General features: G+C 45.4%; 1 protein-coding gene across 1 annotated transcript in view; it reads right to left on the bottom strand.

Moving 5' to 3' along the window:
• Positions 1-6,324: 6,324 nt before the first annotated feature.
• LOC126263087 (leucine-zipper-like transcriptional regulator 1) overlaps positions 6,325-20,397 on the bottom strand; it is a 79,115-nt gene continuing 65,042 nt past the window's right edge. The window contains exons 3-4 of the mRNA XM_049960087.1: positions 12,024-12,581; positions 6,325-6,433 (exon numbers count right to left, since the gene is read on the bottom strand). Of these exons, the coding sequence (XP_049816044.1) occupies positions 6,352-6,433; positions 12,024-12,581 (640 nt within the window). The 3' untranslated portion in view covers positions 6,325-6,351. The remainder of the gene's footprint in view (positions 6,434-12,023; positions 12,582-20,397) is intronic.

Raw genomic sequence — 20,397 nt, forward strand, 5'->3', positions numbered from 1 at the left:
TTTCGACGCCCTGCATCATTTGGAAAGGGACAAAATCGCGACACACCCGTCAACGCCAGTAGCCCATCAAAGACATTCATTTTTATGTGGTGCTATAAATAAAGATCTTCCTTGGGGTACCAGGCCCCAAATGTCCATAGCTTACATTTCCCTTTGCAATGTTCATTTGGAAACGGGTTCAGACCAGCGTGCATGCGGCGACACAATATGCAATGCGATGCAGTGGCTATCTGTGCGACACTCGCGTTTCCACAAGAGCGATACAACAAGCAACAAGACATAGCAGGCAACAATAGCTCGCATGCAGTGTTTTGCTGCCAGCATCGTCGAGGACAACTTCCGAATACATCACGTATTTACTCGAGACTGGAAAGAGGTATGGCTCTCCTTCCAGCCTTGAAAACAATTTCGATATGTTAGGTACATTTTGTGGGTAACACTGTATGACCTAAAATGCACCAAAACGTAAACTGACCAGCGACTACATTTTTTACTGCAAGCTTTTAAAAGTATGTGCTGTGTTTGGCTTAATTTTGAAACAGCACAATAACAATGGGCAATAGCGGAAACTAGTTCGTTATCAAGCTGTGAAAATACGAAAAACTCATTTACTGATTAGTTTCCTTGATCTACAGATCTTATAATTAAATTTTCCTCAAGACATTTGAGTCTCATCTTAATCTACGATTATGATCAATTAAAATTTGGGCCACAGCCAGGACTTTAACTAGGGTCTTCTTGCTTACTAGCCAGGAATGCTAGCCATTACACCAACACAACCCTATAGCTAATACTGCTGAGAGGACTACCCAAGTCCAATGCCCTCCCCAATAAAAACTTCACATCTTCAGCTTATTTTTCTCTTCCTAGATTTCCTTGAAATCAAATGAGAAAGTTTGCATAGTGGAGATCATGCAATGACCCCAAAAGAGTGAGTTCAATTTTGCATATGAAAATTAGAAGTATTACTGAGAAGCAAAATAAATATATGGATGTACGAGGGTAATCCCAAAAGTAAGGTCTCCTATTTTTTTACAAGTACAGAACTCTGTTTGTGTGGCAGTTGGTCACACTGTTATGAAGAGTGCTTCACGCGCTGTGTGTAAACATGCGCACGCCGCGCTGAGGCGCTCAGTCTTGGCTTGGTAGCCGTTGAGAATGGAGCTCCCGTTGGATGTTACCGCCAAGTGCGAATTGCGCGCAGTTATTCGGTTTTTGAACGCAAAGGGCACTGCGCCGATTGAAATGCATCGCCAATTGACGGAAGTGTATGGTGAGTCGTGCATGCATGTCAAAAATGTTTGTCAGTGGTGTAGAGAGTATGCAGCTGGTCGGACCGAAATTCACGACGAACAAAGGAGCGGGAGACCATCAATTTCTGAGGAGACAGTGTTGAAGGTTGAACAAAGTATGCGTGAAGATCGACGGATCACCCTGGATTATTTCTGCACTTTGGTTCCTGAGGTTTCCCGAAGCACCGCTCACAGAATTTTAGCGGAAATATTGAACTACCGGAAGGTGTGCGTAAGATGGGTGCCACGCATGCTGACTGAGGACCACATGCGGCATCGAGTTGATGCTTCCTGCGCATTTCTTCACCGCCTTGCAGCCGAACAGGACAACTTTCTGGGCTCAATTGTCACGGGTGACGAATCCTGGCCATACCACTTTACACATAAGACCAAGCAACAATCGCCCCAGTGGCGGCATCCTTCTTAGCCAAAGCCGCTGAGCTGGCGGCGAGCTGGTATGACATGGGCATACAAAAACTACCACAGCGTCTACAAAAATGCATCGACAGAAATGGTGATTATGTCGAAAAATAGCTAAATGTTCAAGCTGTAAACTGATGTAAACCATTGCAGAAATAAACAGATCTATGTACTTATAAAAAAATAGGAGACCTTACTTTTGGGATTACCCTCGTAGCATTACTTCTGCATAAAATTAATTTTGAGATGCATCAGACGACTTGCAGTTTCCCTCCTCACGTATCATATGATACAGTTTCGTGTTGTGCTGTGCGATAGGACAGATAATTACGTTGCTAATGTATCACAGTCATGCCAGTGTGGGCCTGTTATATCACTTCATATACATCGGTAAATGCTCCACAAACGTGGGCTGGTTCTGTATCGTACCGCGAGTCGCAGCATGTACCCTATCACGTATCACGTCGCCTCAATGAGAACCATCCATTACTGTCGACTTTGAAACAGATATCATCGACAAAGCGTGACACCCGTCACAAGTCCCTGTCAGCTTCCTTTAACGAACTCTGCTGTTAAACCGCATTACGCACCTGCAAGTGGTACACCATTCCCTGTAGTCACGTTGGACAGTCCGCATTCCTACACCAACAAATCGAGAAATTTCTTTCAAGATTTGGGCCTGGGTACGTCCAAACATGATAGCTCCATTCCAACGTTGTATCACGTTTCCACATCGTTATTTTTACTGCACTGATTCCGTTCAAATGACTGGCATATGAGCACCACTTCAGAGGGATTGGTCATCTGTAGCACTCCAAAGCGACCAGTGTTCTCTTTTGACGAGGACACTAATAGATTTTCTGGTGAGCTCATATACTCTACAATTGGCTACACAATGCGCGGCAGTAGTATTAATGATTTTGTGTTCCACTCTATTTTCGTATTGAGCGAGCGAAATAGAGGGCGATTCAAAAGGAAAGAAAGATTTGAGACAAACTGAGAGATAAAACACACATCGCATGTCATTGGTTGGAGGAATGTTCAAAGTTTCATTTTCGCACAGCCACTGTACCACAGACTCTACATGAGCACTACGCTTTGCTCGAAAAACGTCGAACAGTGGTCCATTTCATTCCAAACACAAATCAACAGGTCCCTGTTTATTGAATCGACAATTTCAGCAACTCTGTTTCTCAGCTCTGCAAGCGTAGCTGCCATATGTGGGACAAAGACTCTGTTTTTCATGTGCCCCTGACAGAAATTTAAAAAAAATCTGTAGTGTGACGTCTGGTGACCTGGGAAGCCAAGGGTAATGAACAAGATCTTATAGTTCACTTCTTTCAATCTAATGTTGTGAAGGGGGGTTGTTAAGATAACCTCAAGGAGAAAGTGACACAGGGCGCCGTGATGCATAAAAATGAAATCATTGGAATCTCCGTGAAATTGAAGAAACAGCCACATTTGCAGCATGTCCAAGTGTAACATTGCTGTCACAGATTCGTCCGCAAAAAAGAAAGCTCCATAAACTTCTTGAACTGAAACGGCACAAATGACATTCTGTTTCGGTGAATCTTTTAAATGTTCGACGATGATGCCATGATTTTGTGACCCGCAGATTCTTACTTTATGGCGGTTGATACTGACATGACAAAAGTCATAGGATATGTCCTAATTATAGTGTCGGATCTCCTTTTGCCCGGCGTAGTGAATCAACTCGACGTGGCATGCACTTAACAACACGTTGGAAGTTATTTGCAGTAATATTGGCCCATACAGCCTCTACAGCCGTCCATATGTGCGAAACTGTTGCCGGTGCAGGAATTTCTCCGTCAACTGACCCCTCGACTACGTCCTGTAAAATTTCGATCGGATTCATGTAGGGCGATCTACGTGGCCTGATCATTCACTCGAACTGTCCAGAATGTTCATCACACCAATGGCCAACAACTGTGGGCCGGTAACATGGCGCACTGTCATCCACAAACATTCAGTCGTTGTTTGGGAACATGAAGTCTATGAATATATGCAAATGGTCTCCAAGTAGCCGAACATAACCATTTCCAGTCAATGATCGCTTCAGTCGGGCCAGAGGACCCAGTCCATTCCAAGTAAAAACGGCCCACGCCATTATGGAGTCACCACCAACTCGCACAGCGCCTTCTTGACAACTTGGTCAATGGCGTCTTGGGGTGCCACACTCCAACGCTACCATCAGCTCTCACCACCTATAATGAGGACTCATCTGACCAGGCCACGTTTTTCCAGGCGTCTAGGCTCCAACCGAAATGGTCACGAGCCCAGGGGAGCACTGCAGGCGATGTCGTGAAGTTAGCAAAGCCACCCGCGTCGGTCGTCTGCTGCGATAGCCCATTAAAGGCAAAGTTCGCCAAATTGTCCTAACGGACACGTTCGTCGTGCGTCCCACATCGATTTCTCCAGTTATTTCACTCCGTGTTGCTTTTCTGTCAGCACTGTCAACTCTATGCAAATGCTGATGCTCTCGGTCGTTAAATGAAGGTCGTAGGCATTGCGTTGTCCATGGTGAGAGGTAACGCCTGGCTTATTCTCGGAACAGCCGGCCGCGGTGGTCTCGCGGTTCTAGGCGCTCAGTCGACTGCTACGGTCGCAGGTTCTAATCCTGCCTCGGGCATGGGTGATGTCCTTAGGTTAGTTAGGTTTACGTACAGGGCTATTACAAATGATTGAAGCGATTTCATAAATTCACTGTAGCTCCATTCATTGACATATGGTCACGACACACTACAGATATGTAGAAAAACTCATAAAGTTTTGTTCGGCTGAAGCCGCACTTCAGGTTTCTGCCGCCAGAGCGCTCGAGAGCGCAGTGAGACAGAATGGCGACAGGAGCCGAGAAAGCGTATGTCGTGCTTGAAATGCACTCACATCAGTCAGTCATAACAATGCAACGACACTTCAGGACGAAGTTCAACAAAGATCCACCAACTCGGCGATGGTATGCGCAGTTTAAAGCTTCTGGACGCCTCTGTAAGGAGAAATCAACGGGTCGGCCTGCAGTGAGCGAAGAAACGGTTGAACGCGTGCGGGCAAGTTTCACGCGTAGCCCGCGGAAGTCGACGAATAAAGCAAGCAGGGAGCTAAACGTACCACAGCCGACAGTTTGGAAAATCTTACGGAAAAGGCTAAAGCAGAAGCCTTACCGTTTACAATTGCTACCAGCCCTGACACCCGATGACAAAGTCAAACGCTTTGAATTTTCGGCGCGGTTGCAACAGCTCATGGAAGAGAATGCGTTCAGTGCGAAACTTGTTTTCAGTGATGAAGCAACATTTTTTCTTAATGGTGAAGTGAACAGACACAATGTGCGAATCTGGGCGGTAGAGAATCCTCACGCATTCGTGCAGCAAATTCGCAATTCACCAAAAGTTTACGTGTTTTGTGCAATCTCACGGTTTAAAGTTTACGGCCCCTTTTTCTTCTGCGAAAAAAACATTACAGGACACGTGTATCTGGACATGCTGGAAAATTGGCTCATGAACTGGAGACCGACAGCGCCGACTTCATCTTTCAACAGGATGGTGCTCCACCGCACTTTCATCATGATGTTCGGCATTACTTAAACAGGAGATTGGAAAACCGATGGATCGGTCGTGGTGGAGATCATGATCAGCAATTCATGTCATGGCCTCCACGCTCTCCCGACTTAACCCCATGCGATTTCTTTTGTGAGGTTATGTGGAAGATTCAGTGTTTAAACCTCCTCTACCAAGAAACGTGCCAGAATTGCGAGCTCGCATCAACGATGCTTTCGAACTCATTGATGGGGACATGCTGCGCCGAGTGTGGGAGGAACTTGATTATCGGCTTGATGTCTGCCGAATCACTAAAGGGACACATATCGAACATTTGTGAATGCCTAAAAAAACTTTTTGAGTTTTTGTATGTGTGTGCAAAGTATTGTGAAAATATCTCAAATAATAAAGTTATTGTAGAGCTGTGAAATCGCTTCAATCATTTGTAATAACCCTGTAGTTCTAAGTTCTAGGGGACTGATGACCACTGATGTTAAGTCCCATAGTGCTCAAAGCCATTTGAACCATTTTTCTCTCGGAACACTCTTGACACTGTGGATCTCGGAATATAGAATTTCCTAACGGTTTACGAAATGGAGTATCTCCAGCAACCGTTACGCGTTCAAAATCTATTAATTCCCGTCGTCCCGCCATAATCACGTCGGAAACCTTTTCACGTGAATCACCGGAGTTCAAATGACAGCTCTGCCAATGCACAGCCCTATGCCATCTGTAACGTCAGAGTAATTGAGCCTACAGTTAAAACGTCGATTCGTCCGAAAAGATGAGTCGTTTGGAAAAAGTGTCCTCTGCCACATACTGGGGAATTGGGAAGCAAAATTCGTGCCCTCTGTTATGGCCGTCTGGACGCAATTGCTACAGTATGTGTAACTTGTAAGGTTTCATATGCAGGCGTCGTTTCAGAACACGCCACACCGTTGTTTGAGGAAGTTGGTGGACTGCACGTCTTATGGACGTCCGAGGGCTCCGTGTGAACGCAGCTCGGGTACGATCGGCATTTTTATCAGACGCCCGTGCCTGACCCGTGCTCTTCCCTTTACACCAACTTCCAAGAATTTTGTACACAGTCATAAATCTGCTTCTACCGAGGCGGCTTCTTGCTGAATCGACGCCGGAATACACGTTCCACTTGAACAAGGGATCGGCTTTCTGCAAATTACAGCACACAAAATCATTCCTCTTGTGGTTTTGTCGCTATGTAGCTACAAACAAACACAGCAACAGTGTCAAGACTTTCACCATTCCTCTACCCAGTGTCATGAGAAATGTGTTTCTTTTATAGTATGTCTGTAATAAAAAAAGACAATTCCTTTTTGAATCACACTGTATTACTGTCTTATGCCTCTCTTATCTTATTCTCACGGTCCTTAGGCGTGATATCCTCAGGTAAGTTCTACAAAAACAACGTCGTCTTTTTCTGCTCCCCAAGCATTTCTGTTACACTTTCGTAAGGGCTAGAAGCGCTTCAATGAAATCGTTCAGTTTCTACTCGCATGCCTACTTCTGAAGGGCTCCACATGCTGGACTAATACTCTACCGCTGTCGCAATAGGGTTTAGTACCTAATGCACTTGCGTGCACAGAATTTCCTTGAACAATTCTAAAAAATTTAAGTCTTTCATTTACCTTCCTAATGCAGATACAGTTCTGAATAATAACAAACGCTAACCAGTTACATTACCAAGGACTATCTCTTGCTGTTGTTTACAGAAGCCGCCCCACGACAATCTGCATCTACCATTCCTCACCTCACGTCACACAGTGCAAAATCTGTTACGGGTGCGGGAACGTAAACACCGCATGCATATGGAAAACTATCGTCTAGACCAGGGCTTCCCAAACCGTGTTCCGCAGAATACTGGAGTTCCGTTGCGGGTGAACAAGTGCTCCGTGAAAAACTATGATAACATGGAGTTTTTCATTTTTTCTTCTTTTAATTTTCTGTGATTTCTGAATTATTACTTAAGATTTAAAACTTAAGGAATACCTGAATAAAACTATTTTTCTCATATCTTAAAATTCTATCAACCTTTAAAATAAACAAGGTATCCCATCAAAGTACAAGGATTCTCAAAGTGAAAAGGGAAAAGTTTGGGAACCCCTGGTCTAGACTGTAGAGTCACAGTATGACTTCGTACACGCCGATGGCAGGCTACGAGCATTTCAAAAAACCCATAAACTCATGGTTATTGCTTGATACCACAGCACTCTTCTGCAGGTAGTAAGTGTATTCATGTGTGGTAGATGAGGATGAGGCTCACAATCTGTCTGCCATTGTCTTACTATGAACATTCCGGTGAACTTCTCTACATTCATGTGTATTCATGTGCTCCCTTTCAGCATCACACAAGCCTCCTGCACCATCAACAAAGCAGTGTACCGTCCTATCCCATGCCGGAATGGTTCTTTTGAAAGGGCATGGCCAGTTGCTTACCCCAACCTTGAAATACTCTGAGCTTGTGCTCCATCTCTAATGGCGTCGATGTCGATGAGAAGTTAAACCCCATCCTTCCTTCGTCCCATTAATTCCTTATCAGGCCAGAATGGTTTGCGCAATACTACATGTTGCTTGGATAGTCCTGCATAGCTAAGCTAATAACTGTCGTGTTCAGCACATACGGTATGCCACTGAAAGAGATTTACGTCTCTTGGATCCTGCTCCATCCAATCTTAATGGGTTCTAGCCTAGTGAAGATGAATCAGGATGACTCCTCAAATCGTTCAGTGTCTTATGGTGACCTAGCTACGGTATGTCACGACAGCAGAATGGGGTGATACACGCTGTTGTGTTAGCAATTGCATTAAAGTTTTCATTCATTGCGTTTCGCTACTCTTCGCTCAATGAGCTTGACGCATGACTTTCTTTTACGCAGGTGGACAGCGTATTGTAAAGCTCACTTATTCGCCAATCCTCACCAATCAGCAAAGGTAGCTGATAGTATATTAAGTTCTCAGAACATTTCTCTTTGAGAAAATCAGCGTCAAGCCGGAATACTTTAACCGGACTGTTTTAAATCCATTTTAAATTATAGTACATTGTTTAACACTGTCTTAGAGTTTGGATTTATTCACATTCATTCCTCCCATGTGTTCTAACTTTACCATACATTAGTGAACATTATGTCCAACCCATATACAAGAAAAACCTTAACCCCACCGATAGGTTTCCGGAGGTTGTTCAGGGATATTTTCTGGGTATTCTGATACCACGAACCTGTGGTCTTCGTGGCTCGCTGCAAAGGAATTGCATTTCGTTTGATCTCTTACTCCAAATTGTATCTGTATCCTTACTGTAATAAAATTACCTGCAGAACCGTGTAAATGTCGACGCTATGCGCTAAGTACCTACGTCCTCAGGCTTGCATTCAGTAATGTTCGCTTCTGTCTTGGGTTTGCTTCACTGGGAGTGTTGTAGGTTCACAGTGATACACAAGAGCATGGATAGGATTACTTATAAGGAATGTCATCTATAGATTCAGTGAACGCAATGAAAGATCGACGCAGGGACCCTACGCTGAAGGATCAGCAAACGCATCACAGTATTTTTGCATCACAGTACTTTGGGTGGTACATCCTGGTGATTGTTTATTACAGGTTTTTTCGCTTTTCTGAAGATATTTGCACAGAAACAAAAGAATTGGCGTGACAAAATGAATAATCGTAATTGCATAAATACAGGGTACTTCAAAATGAACATGTCGGTTTTAAGGCATTGTAGCATTTATTACGTTCAACTTACAATTGTAAATAATACACCAAATGAAAGAGCAACTCAAACAGTTTTGTTTGTATACCTACGCGCAATGGGAAGAGTATGGAATGACGAAAAGTGACTGAAAAACGTGTTGAACGAGTGCGAGTCTTTCACGCTTAGCCCCAAGAAATATACCCGCGGAAAGTTTATGGACCTTTCTTTTTCGGTGAATCAACTGTAACTGATATTTCTTATCTTGACGTGCTACAGATATGGCCCGTGCCTGAATGGGAAGAAGCTGAACAACACATCTTTACTTGGGGGCAAGCTAGTGCGCCGCCTCACTGCCGTAACTCAGTAAGCGACTGGTTAAACGACGTATCCGGTCGGTGGATTGGGAGCAAGGGGCCGGTTGACACAGCATTTTATGCATGACCTCCACGTTCATACACGATCTGACGCGATCATGTGTATGTGTCTCCGATACCAGCTCATCTACCCGACTTTAGAAACAGTGTTATTACAACGGTTATGCCAGACACATTGATCAAGGTTTCGGAACAACTCGCCTATCCACTCGATGTGTGTGTGGTGTTCACACTGAATAATTGTAAGAAAAACTGTATTTTGCTATCATTTGGTGTATTATTTATAATTGTGAGGTGAATGTAATATGTGCTACAAAGAGTTAAAACTCGTATATTCATTTTGAAACGCCCCGCACTCTGTAAGGAGCTACCTGAGACCACAATCCCTTACACTAAAATATACAGGAATTCCGTGGAAAACCTCTGAAATTTTCTGAGATTCAGCTTGTTTACACTGACGTGACGAAAGTCATGGGATACCTCCTAATTTAACGTAGTACCTCCTTTTCGTCGGCGTAGTGCAGCAACTGGACGTCGATGAAAGACCAATGCAGAAATAATGAGCCATGCTGCCTTTATAACCCTACAGAATTGCGAAATTGGTGCCGGTGTAGGACTTTGTGCAAAAACTGACCTCTCGATTATCCCCCATAAATGTTCGATGAGATTCATGTTGGGCCATCAGGTGGCCATATCACTTGCTCGAATTGTCCAGAATGTTCTTCAAACCAGTCGCCAACGACTGTGGCCCAGTGATTTATCGGAACATGAAATCCATAAACGAGTGAAAATATTCTCCCAGTAGCCGAACATAACTATTTCCAGTCAATGAAACAGGCCATTCCATGTAAACACAGACCATACCATTATGAAACGACCACCAGCTTGTACAGTGCCTTGTTGACAACCTGGGCCCCTGGCTTCGTGGGGTCTGTGCCACGCTAGTACATCTACCGTCAGCTCTTGCCAACTGAAATCTGGTCTCATCTAATTAGAACAGCACGACATCGCCTGAAGTGCCGCTACTCGACCCGTGACCACATCGGTTGGACGCTAGACGACTGGAACGTCCAACCGGTGTGGTCACAGGTCGAGTAGCTGCACCGCAGGCGATGATGTGCTGTTAGCGAAGGCACTCTCGTCGGTCGTCTGCTACCATTGCCCAATAACGCCCAATTTCGCCGCACTGTCCTAACGAATACGTTCGTCGTACGAGTCACATTGATTTCTACGGTCATTTCGCGCAGAGTTGCTTGTCTGTTAGCACTGACAACATACGGCAACGCCGCTGCTCTCGGTCGTTAAGTGAAGGTTCAAATGGTTCAAATGGCTCTGAGCACTATGGGACTTAACATCTGTGGTCATCAGCCCCCAAGAACTTATAACTACTTAAACCTAACTAACCTAAGGACATCACACACATCCATGCCCGAGGCAGGATTCGAACCTGCGACCTTAGCGGTAACGCAGACTGAAGCGCCTAGAACCGCACGGCCACACCGGCCGGCTTAAGTGAAGGCTATCAGGCATTGCGTTGTATGAAATGTGGTGTTCTCCACACACTCTTGGCACTGTGGATCTCGAAATATTGAATTCCCTAACGATTTTCGGAATAGAATGTCCAATGCGTATAGGTTCCAACTACCATTCCGCGTCCAGAGTTTGTTAATTCCCGTAGTGCGGCCATAGTCGTGTCGGACAGCCTTTCACATGAATCACCTGAATACAAATGGCAGCTCCACCAGCGCACTTCCCGTTTATACCTTGTATACCCGATACTACCCCCAATTTGTATACGTGCATATCGTTATCGGTGCGTTGCGTAACCAAGGTCACTTGCTCTGTATATAAGCGGGCAGTGCCCGCCAGCGGAACCATTCCGCTGTGAGCTCTATCTGTAACAGCATTGAAGCACTATGCCTCGTCGACGTGTGTATCGTCAACGTCGCCACCGCATGCCTGTCTACAAACACATAATAAGCTTCGAAAATGGCACAAATGGAACGGCACAAAGTGTGATATTGAATGGTCCGATTTTTTTCCGTTGATGTCGAGTTAATTTCAGTTTTGATGCTGGCACAGGGAGTACTGGAAGTGGATGGTTTACTCTAGCTATTGTCCGATGTGAGAATGGCTCTCTACCTGGACTCGAATCATTCGCCGACCGAGATGTCATCGCTTGCAAGACCTGGCATTGTGGAATAGATGGTAAGTCCCTATCTAGAGCCAGCCGCGGTGGTCTCGCGGTTCTAGGCGCACAGTCTGGAACCGCGCGACTGCTACGGTCGCAGGTTCGAATCCTGCCTCGGGCATGGATGTGTGTGATGTCCTTAGGTTAGTTAGGTTTAAGTAGTTCTAAGTTCTAGGGGACTGATGACCACAGATGTTAAGTCCCATAGTGCTCAGAGCCATTGGAACCATTTGAACCCTGTCTAGACTTAGTTATGCCGCTCATGTCGTAAAGTTAGTAATGATGAAAATATGTGTCGGACAGCCTTTCACATGAATCACTTGAGTACAAATGGCATCTCCACCAGCACACTTCCCGTTTATACCGTGTACACGCAATACTACCCCCATCTGTATATGTGCATATCGTTATCCCATCACTTTTGTAACCTCTGTGTAGCTGAAATAATGTAGAGAGGGTCGACCACCCAAAAAGGAAATAGCCATACCTTTGTGCCGCTGACACGATTTTGCTTATTTCCACGAGAGCCTCCGGTTCACTGTGTATCGCTGTAGCCCAACCGGCCGTGTCCATCACCTCGAAGATGTTGTCCCCGATGAAATCGAGACTGGCGTCCTTTAACGAGGTGAAGGAGTGTTTCATGGCGACGATGGCGACGGACACTGCGTTGTCGACAGTGATTTCGTCCGCCAAGTGCTTTTCACAGTACTCCTTCAGAACACGCAGCCCGTAGTCGTCGGCGAGTGCCAAGAGCTCGACTGTGATGCTCGCCGGGGGCGGCAGCTGGTCGCTGTACATGTAGCGCAGCGCCCGCCGCACCTCCTGTTCCGGCGCCCCGGCCACGTGCAGGATGCCGCCCGGGAGGTCCGTCAGCTTCTCGGCGAGGACGGGGCTGCGAGCCGCCAACACCGCCCTGTGAGCGGCCAGCGCGACCCCGCCCACCATCAGCGTGACGTCGCTGCACACGCCAGACGCCAGCAGCGCCAGCAGGTCGCCCGCCAGCCTGCCCTTGGCGTCTTCCCCCTCTGCTGGTTCTTCAGTCTCGCTGCAGACATAAATAATGGTCTTGTTAATGCGCCACTAATGAGGGTACAGCAAGCGCACTAGCTCAAGCTTACATCCGCCCACAAAAGTTAAACATACCCATTAACTCTGAGTCTTTCTCGGAAGCATGCTTCAATAAAACCTTCTCGGTTTACGAGCCGTGTCATTTCGAATACAACACTCGAGCTTTCGCTAGCTGTCTCCGCCGACGACATCAGGCATTGAAATCATTGACTGTCAGGGCTGGCATGGTGTTCTGCATTCCTTCCATACTGTGCAACTACTACCAAGATAGGCCGTGTCCTGAAGAGACATGGACAGAGACCAATGTTCCGGCCTGTCTCCAAGATATATCTTCACGCCGTTAAAGACAATACGAGGTGTGGCTAGAAAAAAACCGGACTAGTACTGGTGAAACAATAAAACGAATGCAATAAGGCTGAAAGTCGCGTGGCCTGTCACGTGACTCTCGCTCCGCCTACTGCTCGAGTTTCATCTGCCTCCTGCACTCAGTCTGCCCGTGGCGTCTGTTTTAAGTAGTTGACGTTTTGTCTGTGCGTCGGAAAATGTTGAGTGTACAGAAAGAACAGCGTGTTAACATCAAATTTTGTTTCAAACTAGGAAAATCTGCAAGTGAAACGTTTGTAATGTTACAACAAGTGTACGGCGATGACTGTTTATCGTGAACACAAGTGTTTGAGTGGTTTAAACGATTTAAAGATGGCCGCGAAGACACCAGTGATGACACTCGCACTGGCAGACCATTGTCAGCAAAAACTGATGCAAACATTGAAAAAATCGGTAAACTTGTTCGACAAGATCGCCGTTTAACAATCAGAGCAGTGTCTGAGTTAACAGGAGTTGACAAGGAAAGTGTCGAACAAGTTTACCGATTTTTTCAATGTTTGCATCAGTTTTTGCTGACAATGGTCTGCCAGTGCGAGTGTCATCACTGGTGTCTTCGCGGCCATCTTTAAATCGTTTAAACCACTCAAACACTTGTGTTCGCGATAAACAATCATCGCTGTACACTTGTTGTAACATTACAAACGTTTCACTGGCACATTTTCCTAGTTTGAAACAAAATTTGATGTTAACACGCTGTTCTTTCTATACACTCAACATTTTCCGACGCACAGACAAAACGTCAACTACTTAAAACAGACGCCACGGGCAGACTGAGTGCAGGAGGCAGATGAAACTCGAGCAGTAGGCGGAGCGAGAGTCACGTGACAGGCCACGCGACTTTCAGCCTTATTGCATTCGTTTTATTGTTTCACCAGTACAAGTCCGGTTTTTTTCTAGCCACACCTCGTATAAAGCGATAGGCAAAATACATAAACAGTGGTAGTAATGGGATGGTTGTGTTTTACGGTCAACAACGCACGTAAGACACGTATCGTGCTGGGTTGTGCATGTTCAGTACAGACTAGGCATCAGTGCAGGTTGTTTACGAGTAGTATTAGTATTTGCATTCAGAGGCCGAGGTGGACGTGCAAAGGAAGACCTAACAGGGTTCCAAGGAGGGCAGATTGTGGGACCTGATTAGCTGGACCATTAGAAACCAACACAGCCAATTTATTGAATATTTCAAGAGCAACAGTTTCAACAGTCATGTCAGCCTACACAAAACATGAAAAGACATCATCATGCAAATGTAATAGTGGGCGCAAATCAACACTAAATGACACAGATCGTAGTGCGCTAACACGAACTGCGTCAAAACAACAAAAAACTGCGGCCGCTGAAGTGACTTCAGAGCTCAACAGCCATCTTCGAGACCCCGTATCTGTCGACACTGTCGGCCGGGAACTGCCTAAAGCGAATATTCATGGACGAGCTGCTATAACGAAACCATTAGCGACGACAACCAACGCAAAGAAGCGTAAAACTTTGTGTCAGGAGCATAAATCATGGAGGGCTGATCAGGGGCAGCACGTCGTATGGTGCAACGAGTCAACGTTTTCATTATTTCCAACATCTGGGCGGATTTACGTCTGGAGAACGCCAAAAGAAGCCTACAATCCTGATTGCTTGATTCCAATGGTTAAGCATGGAGATGGAAGTGCGATGGCGTGCACAGCCTTATCACGGTATTGTGCTGGTCCCATGGTTACCCTCAAAGGCCGTGCTACAGCCAACAATTATGTGAACAGTTTAGGTGATCCGGTGCACCCCACGATTCAAATATAGTTCCCAATTATGCCATATTTCATGACGATAATGCACGCATTCACACAGCTAAGACAGTACAGTCGTGCTATGAGGAGCACGCAACTGAACTGCAGCGTCTTTCCTCGCCAGTACAGTCCTTGGATTTGTGCATTATCGAACCCTTATGGGCGGTATTGGGGCGCAGAGTCAGGAGTAATTTCCGCCTCCCTCGTCACTTCAGGAGCTAGAAGAGCTCCTGATCGAAGAATGGCGTAACATTCTACTGAGACTATAAAATCATATGCCAGTATTCCAAGACGACTCGCAGCTCTATTACGGACAAATGGGGGTCCAACTCATTAATAAACCATTCCCAAGTAAGTACATGTGTTCACTTTATTTTGCCTATCCCGTGAAGGTCTTCTAGTTCCTGGCATGTAGGGCGTTTGAATGTGATAGTATTTACATAGTCAAACCATTAGCACTGTTGCCAAGCGTTGTGCAGAGCATTCACGACATATCAAACAAAGGCAACGCGAGAAGTTGCTCGTGGATGAACATTGCCTAGAAAAGGGGCATAAAATATAATTTGGAAAAAAAGGAAAACGAGAGTTTCGGAAAAAACAGCTTCATACTGGGATTCTGTTGTCAAAGAAGCGGCAGAAGTTGAAATAAATAACAATAATTTTAGCAGAGGCCCAATCAGTAGGGCATGGGGATGAGCTTTGTACATTGAGCGAAAGCGAAGACGTAGGCTTGACGCTGGTAGGGACGCAGGAGCGGCAGTTCCAAACGTGGCGCTGGGCGCTCGCTGCATGTGATGTCACTCGGTGCCACGGCGGGACGGAGCCGCTAGGAACAGTTCAACTTGCCTTCCGCGAATGCGCCATTCCCGCCCTCTCTGGAAAGTTCCATATGCTGCCATCATAGCTACATAAATCAGAACAACGTGCCAGGCCCAGCAGTCATTGATATCAACTCCTGATGACAATGGCGGGCGCAACCATCGGAAGTTCGAGTGTTTCATTCGAAATGACGCAGCTTGTAAGCCGAGAAGATCTTACTGAGCATATTCTTGATACAGGATTTCATCATTGTTACACAACAAGGAAAAAAATCATAAGACATTCGTCCAAAGTCCACAATTACCTACATTATCTAATCAAAAGCATCTGGACACCGATTAGTGACTTCTGGAACTCTGCTCTATGGAAGAACTGCAGCCCATTCATCCCCAAGAGCCGGAACCCGAGGAGATAGTAAAGTTTGACTCTGGTGTCTGGAGATAAATCGTCATTCTGACATTTCAGAGGTGTTTCGTTGGTTTTAGGTCGGAACTCTCGGCAGATCAGTCCATTTTATGAATGTTATCGTCCCCGAACGAATGCCTCACAGACACTGCTCCGACAGGGTGCATTGTAATGGTCATATAAACAATGTTCGAACTCTTTCACTACTGTACACAGTACAAAATGCTGTGATATGTGTTCATAGGCTTCCATATTTAGAATGGTTCAAATGGCTCTGAGCACTATGGGACTTAACTGCTGAGGTCATCAGTCCCCTAGAACTTACAACTACTTAAACCTACAGGGTGTTTCAAAAATGACCGGTATATTTGAAACGGCAATAAAAACTAAACGAGCAGCGATAGAAATACACCGTTTGTTGCAATATGCTTGGGACAACAGTACATTTTCAGGCAGACAAACTTTCGAAATTACAGTAGTTACAATTTTCAACAACAGATGGCGCTGCGGTCTGGGAAACACTATAGTACGATATTTTCCACATATCCACCATGCGTAGCAATAATATGGCGTAGTCTCTGAATGAAATTACCCGAAACCTTCGACAACGTATCTGGCGGGATGGCTTCACATGCAGATGAGATGTACTGCTTCAGCTGTTCTATTGTTTCTGGATTCTGGCGGTACACCTGGTCTTTCAAGTGTCCCCACAGAAAGAAGTCACAGGGGTTCATGTCTGGCGAATACGGAGGCCAATCCACGCCGCCTCCTGTATGTTTCGGATAGCCCAAAGCAATCACACGATCATCGAAATATTCATTCAGGAAATTAAAGACGTCGGCCGTGCGATGTGGCCGGGCACCATCTTGCATAAACCACGAGGTGTTCGCAGAGTCGTCTAAGGCAGTTTGTACCGCCACAAATTCACGAAGAATGTCCAGATAGCGTGATGCAGTAATCGTTTCGGATCTGAAAAATGGGCCAATGATTCCTTTGGAAGAAATGGCGGCCCAGACCAGTACTTTTTGAGGATGCAGGGACGATGGGACTGCAACATGGGGCTTTTCGGTTCCCCATATGCGCCAGTTCTGTTTATTGACGAAGCCGTCCAGGTAAAAATAAGCTTCGTCAGTAAACCAAATGCTGCCCACATGCATATCGCCATCATCAATCCTGTGCACTATATCGTTAGCGAATGTCTCTCGTGCAGCAATGGTAGCGGCGCTGAGGGGTTGCCGCGTTTGAATTTTGTATGGATAGAGGTGTAAACTCTGGCGCATGAGACGATACGTGGACGTTGGCGTCATTTGGACCGCAGCTGCAACACGGCGAACGGAAACCCGAGGCCGCTGTTGGATCACCTGCTGCACTAGCTGCGCGTTGCCCTCTCTGGTTGCCGTACGCGGTCGCCCTACCTTTCCAGCACGTTCATCCGTCACGTTCCCAGTCCGTTGAAATTTTTCAAACAGATCCTTTATTGTATCGCTTTTCGGTCCTTTGGTTACATTAAACCTCCGTTGAAAACTTCGTCTTGTTGCAACAACACTGTGTTCTAGGCGGTGGAATTCCAAAACCAGAAAAATCCTCTGTTCTAAGGAATAAACCATGTTGTCTACAGCACACTTGCACGTTGTGAACAGCACACGCTTACAGCAGAAAGACGACGTACAGAATGGCGCACCCACAGACTGCGTTGTCTTCTATATCTTTCACATCACTTGCAGCGCCATCTGTTGTTGAAAATTGTAACTACTGTAATTTCGAAAGTTTGTCTGCCTGAAAATGTACTGTTGTCCCAAGCATATTGCAACAAACGGTGTATTTCTATCGCTGCTCGTTTAGTTTTTATTGCCGTTTCAAATATACCGGTCATTTTTGAAACACCCTGTAACTAACCTAAGGACATCACACACGTCCATGCCCGAGGCAGGATTCGAACCTGCGACCGCAGCGGTCGCGCGGTTCCAGACTGTAGCGCCTAGAACCGCTCGGCCACTCCGGCCGGCTCCATATTTAGAGTTTTCTGAAGTACAATATGAGGACTACACTCTAACCGCGGAAATCAGACCACCTCCTCCATACTTCACTGCTGGCACTACACACGATGGCAGGCACTTTCTCCAGGCATTCGCCAAATCGAACCCTTCCGACCAATTGTCACAAGCTCTAGCGCAATTCGTCATTCCAAATCACTTGTTTCCAATTATCCACTGTCCAATGGCGTCGAGTTTCACATCACTTCAAGTGCCACTAACACTGACTATAGAAATGTGTGGCTCATGAGAAGCTGATCGGCCACTGTATCCCACTGTCTTTAAGTCGCTACGAACAGTCATTGTCAGAGCTTGAATGCTTAAAGCACTTTGGAACTCTGCTGTTTTTAGGCGATTTTTTGCAGTAGCCCTCTGCAGTGCTCGTTCACAGAGCGCCTGTACATACAGGCTGCCTGGTCTTTGTTTAGCCTTGGTTGTTCTTTGCGTTTCCTTTTCACACACGTATCACCAACAGGCGACTTGGGCAGCATTGTAAGGTTTGAAATCTTGCTGATGGACTCCATAGTCAAGTGCAGTCCAGTGACTTGTCTATGTTCGAAGTCGCTGAGCTCTCTTGACCGACCCATTCTTGCGTACTGACAACACAACACTGACAACCTCCTTTTATACTAGTACGTCCGCCTCTTGTGACAAAAAATGGCTATGAGCACTATGGGACTTAACATCTGTGGTCATCAGTCCCCTAGAACTAATTAAACCTAACTAACCTAAGGACATCACACACATCCATGCCCGAGGCAGGATTCGAACCTGCGACCGTAGCGGTCGCGCGGTTCCAGACTGAAGCGCCTAGAACCGTTCGGCCACACCGGCCGGCTCTTGTGACATCCTCATTACACAGAGGTGTCCAGATACTTTTGATCAGGTAGTGTATATTCTGTAAACAAAGTAACATATCATCAACAAGAAGTCTGAAAAACAGAACAACAAATCAGTTTAAAAAGGATGCTGATAGCAGAAACACAGGTGTTGTAGCTATGTGGTATTGTCTTTATGATGTAGTCCAGCAACCATTGTGAAACTCACCTTATTCCTGAAAATGATCTGTTTGTTGGTTAGCGGGAATAGTCCCCAAATGCTTCCCACGCATAAACTCACAAGACAAAATGCTTTTCACCCACTCCAAAGAGCACACTAGTCTCTTTGCAGCGCTCTAAGTGGTCGAGAACTCGTACTAGGCCATCATGTGACCTCTGATCGCTGATGTAACTCACGGCAGTGAAGTGGTGAGTGTCTACCCATCAACTGCTTGCTCGCAATCAGCATATTACGACGGGTCGTCTTGGAGAGATGAAAGAACAGTAGAAATTAACTATTATGTTCGGACGTGCCCATGACCATACTGAGAATGAAGCTCAATAATGTTCTGGAGTATCAACATGGACTGTGCATCGAATCCGTAAGGGAACATGTCACTCGCAGTTCTGTAATACAGCCTAAGAACTGTGGTCGTAGAAGAATCTTAATCAATAGGGGCTGCAGATGAATGACACATCCTTCCGACGACAACTGGTCTCAAAACTGACAAGTATTTCTTCCACTACTTCTTGGAAAAACAATTCCATATGTAAAGTAAAATAACAGGTACACTTCTTGTTCTGCTGATTTTTAATTTTTTTGAACTAGTTTTCGAATTATTGGGTGATCTACAGAAACTGACTAGCGTCAGAAAAGGACTGCAATTCTTGGGTAACCAAACATTACAAGCAAAGAGGCAATCCGCTTGCATACAGTGTTGTATATTGAACTTGTTTCTTAATGTTGGAACGACACTTTAGACAATGGACAATAATAAGCACAATCAATAAATAAACTGTACATTATTATTGTTTAAATGATTATAATGCTAAAGTTTCTGAGGCCCTGACACTGGCTGCCAAACTGTTCAACTGAGCACTTTTCATTTATGTTGTGGAACAAACATGTTTAACATTGTAAATTAAATTTCAGGCAATGGACAATATTATACACAATAATTAAAGTGCACGATCTTACAGTAGTATAGGTTATATAGTTATGATTCCATAGTTTGTGAGGTAGTGATATCGGCTGAGAAGCATGTAACTGAGCGCTAGTGACGTATGTTGTGCAACGACGTTTTACATTGTGAATTATATTTTATGCCATGGGCAATATTAAATACAACACATGGTTAAAATACACAGTATTACAACTTATACTGTTGAAGATTGTGGGGTAAGAAAGGTAAGGAATAGGGAATGCTATTGTGTTTTAATTTTGTTTTGCAACATGTGTCATTGTGTCGATTTGTTGGTACGTGGAAGGTTGGCTGAAGCTTTAAAGTGGGGATGTGCTCACCTGCAATTGATCATTTAGAACCAGCTTGGGGTTTTGAGCT

Source organism: Schistocerca nitens, chromosome 6 (genome assembly GCF_023898315.1).
Source record: "Schistocerca nitens isolate TAMUIC-IGC-003100 chromosome 6, iqSchNite1.1, whole genome shotgun sequence".
NCBI classification, from domain to species: Eukaryota; Metazoa; Arthropoda; class Insecta; order Orthoptera; family Acrididae; genus Schistocerca; species Schistocerca nitens.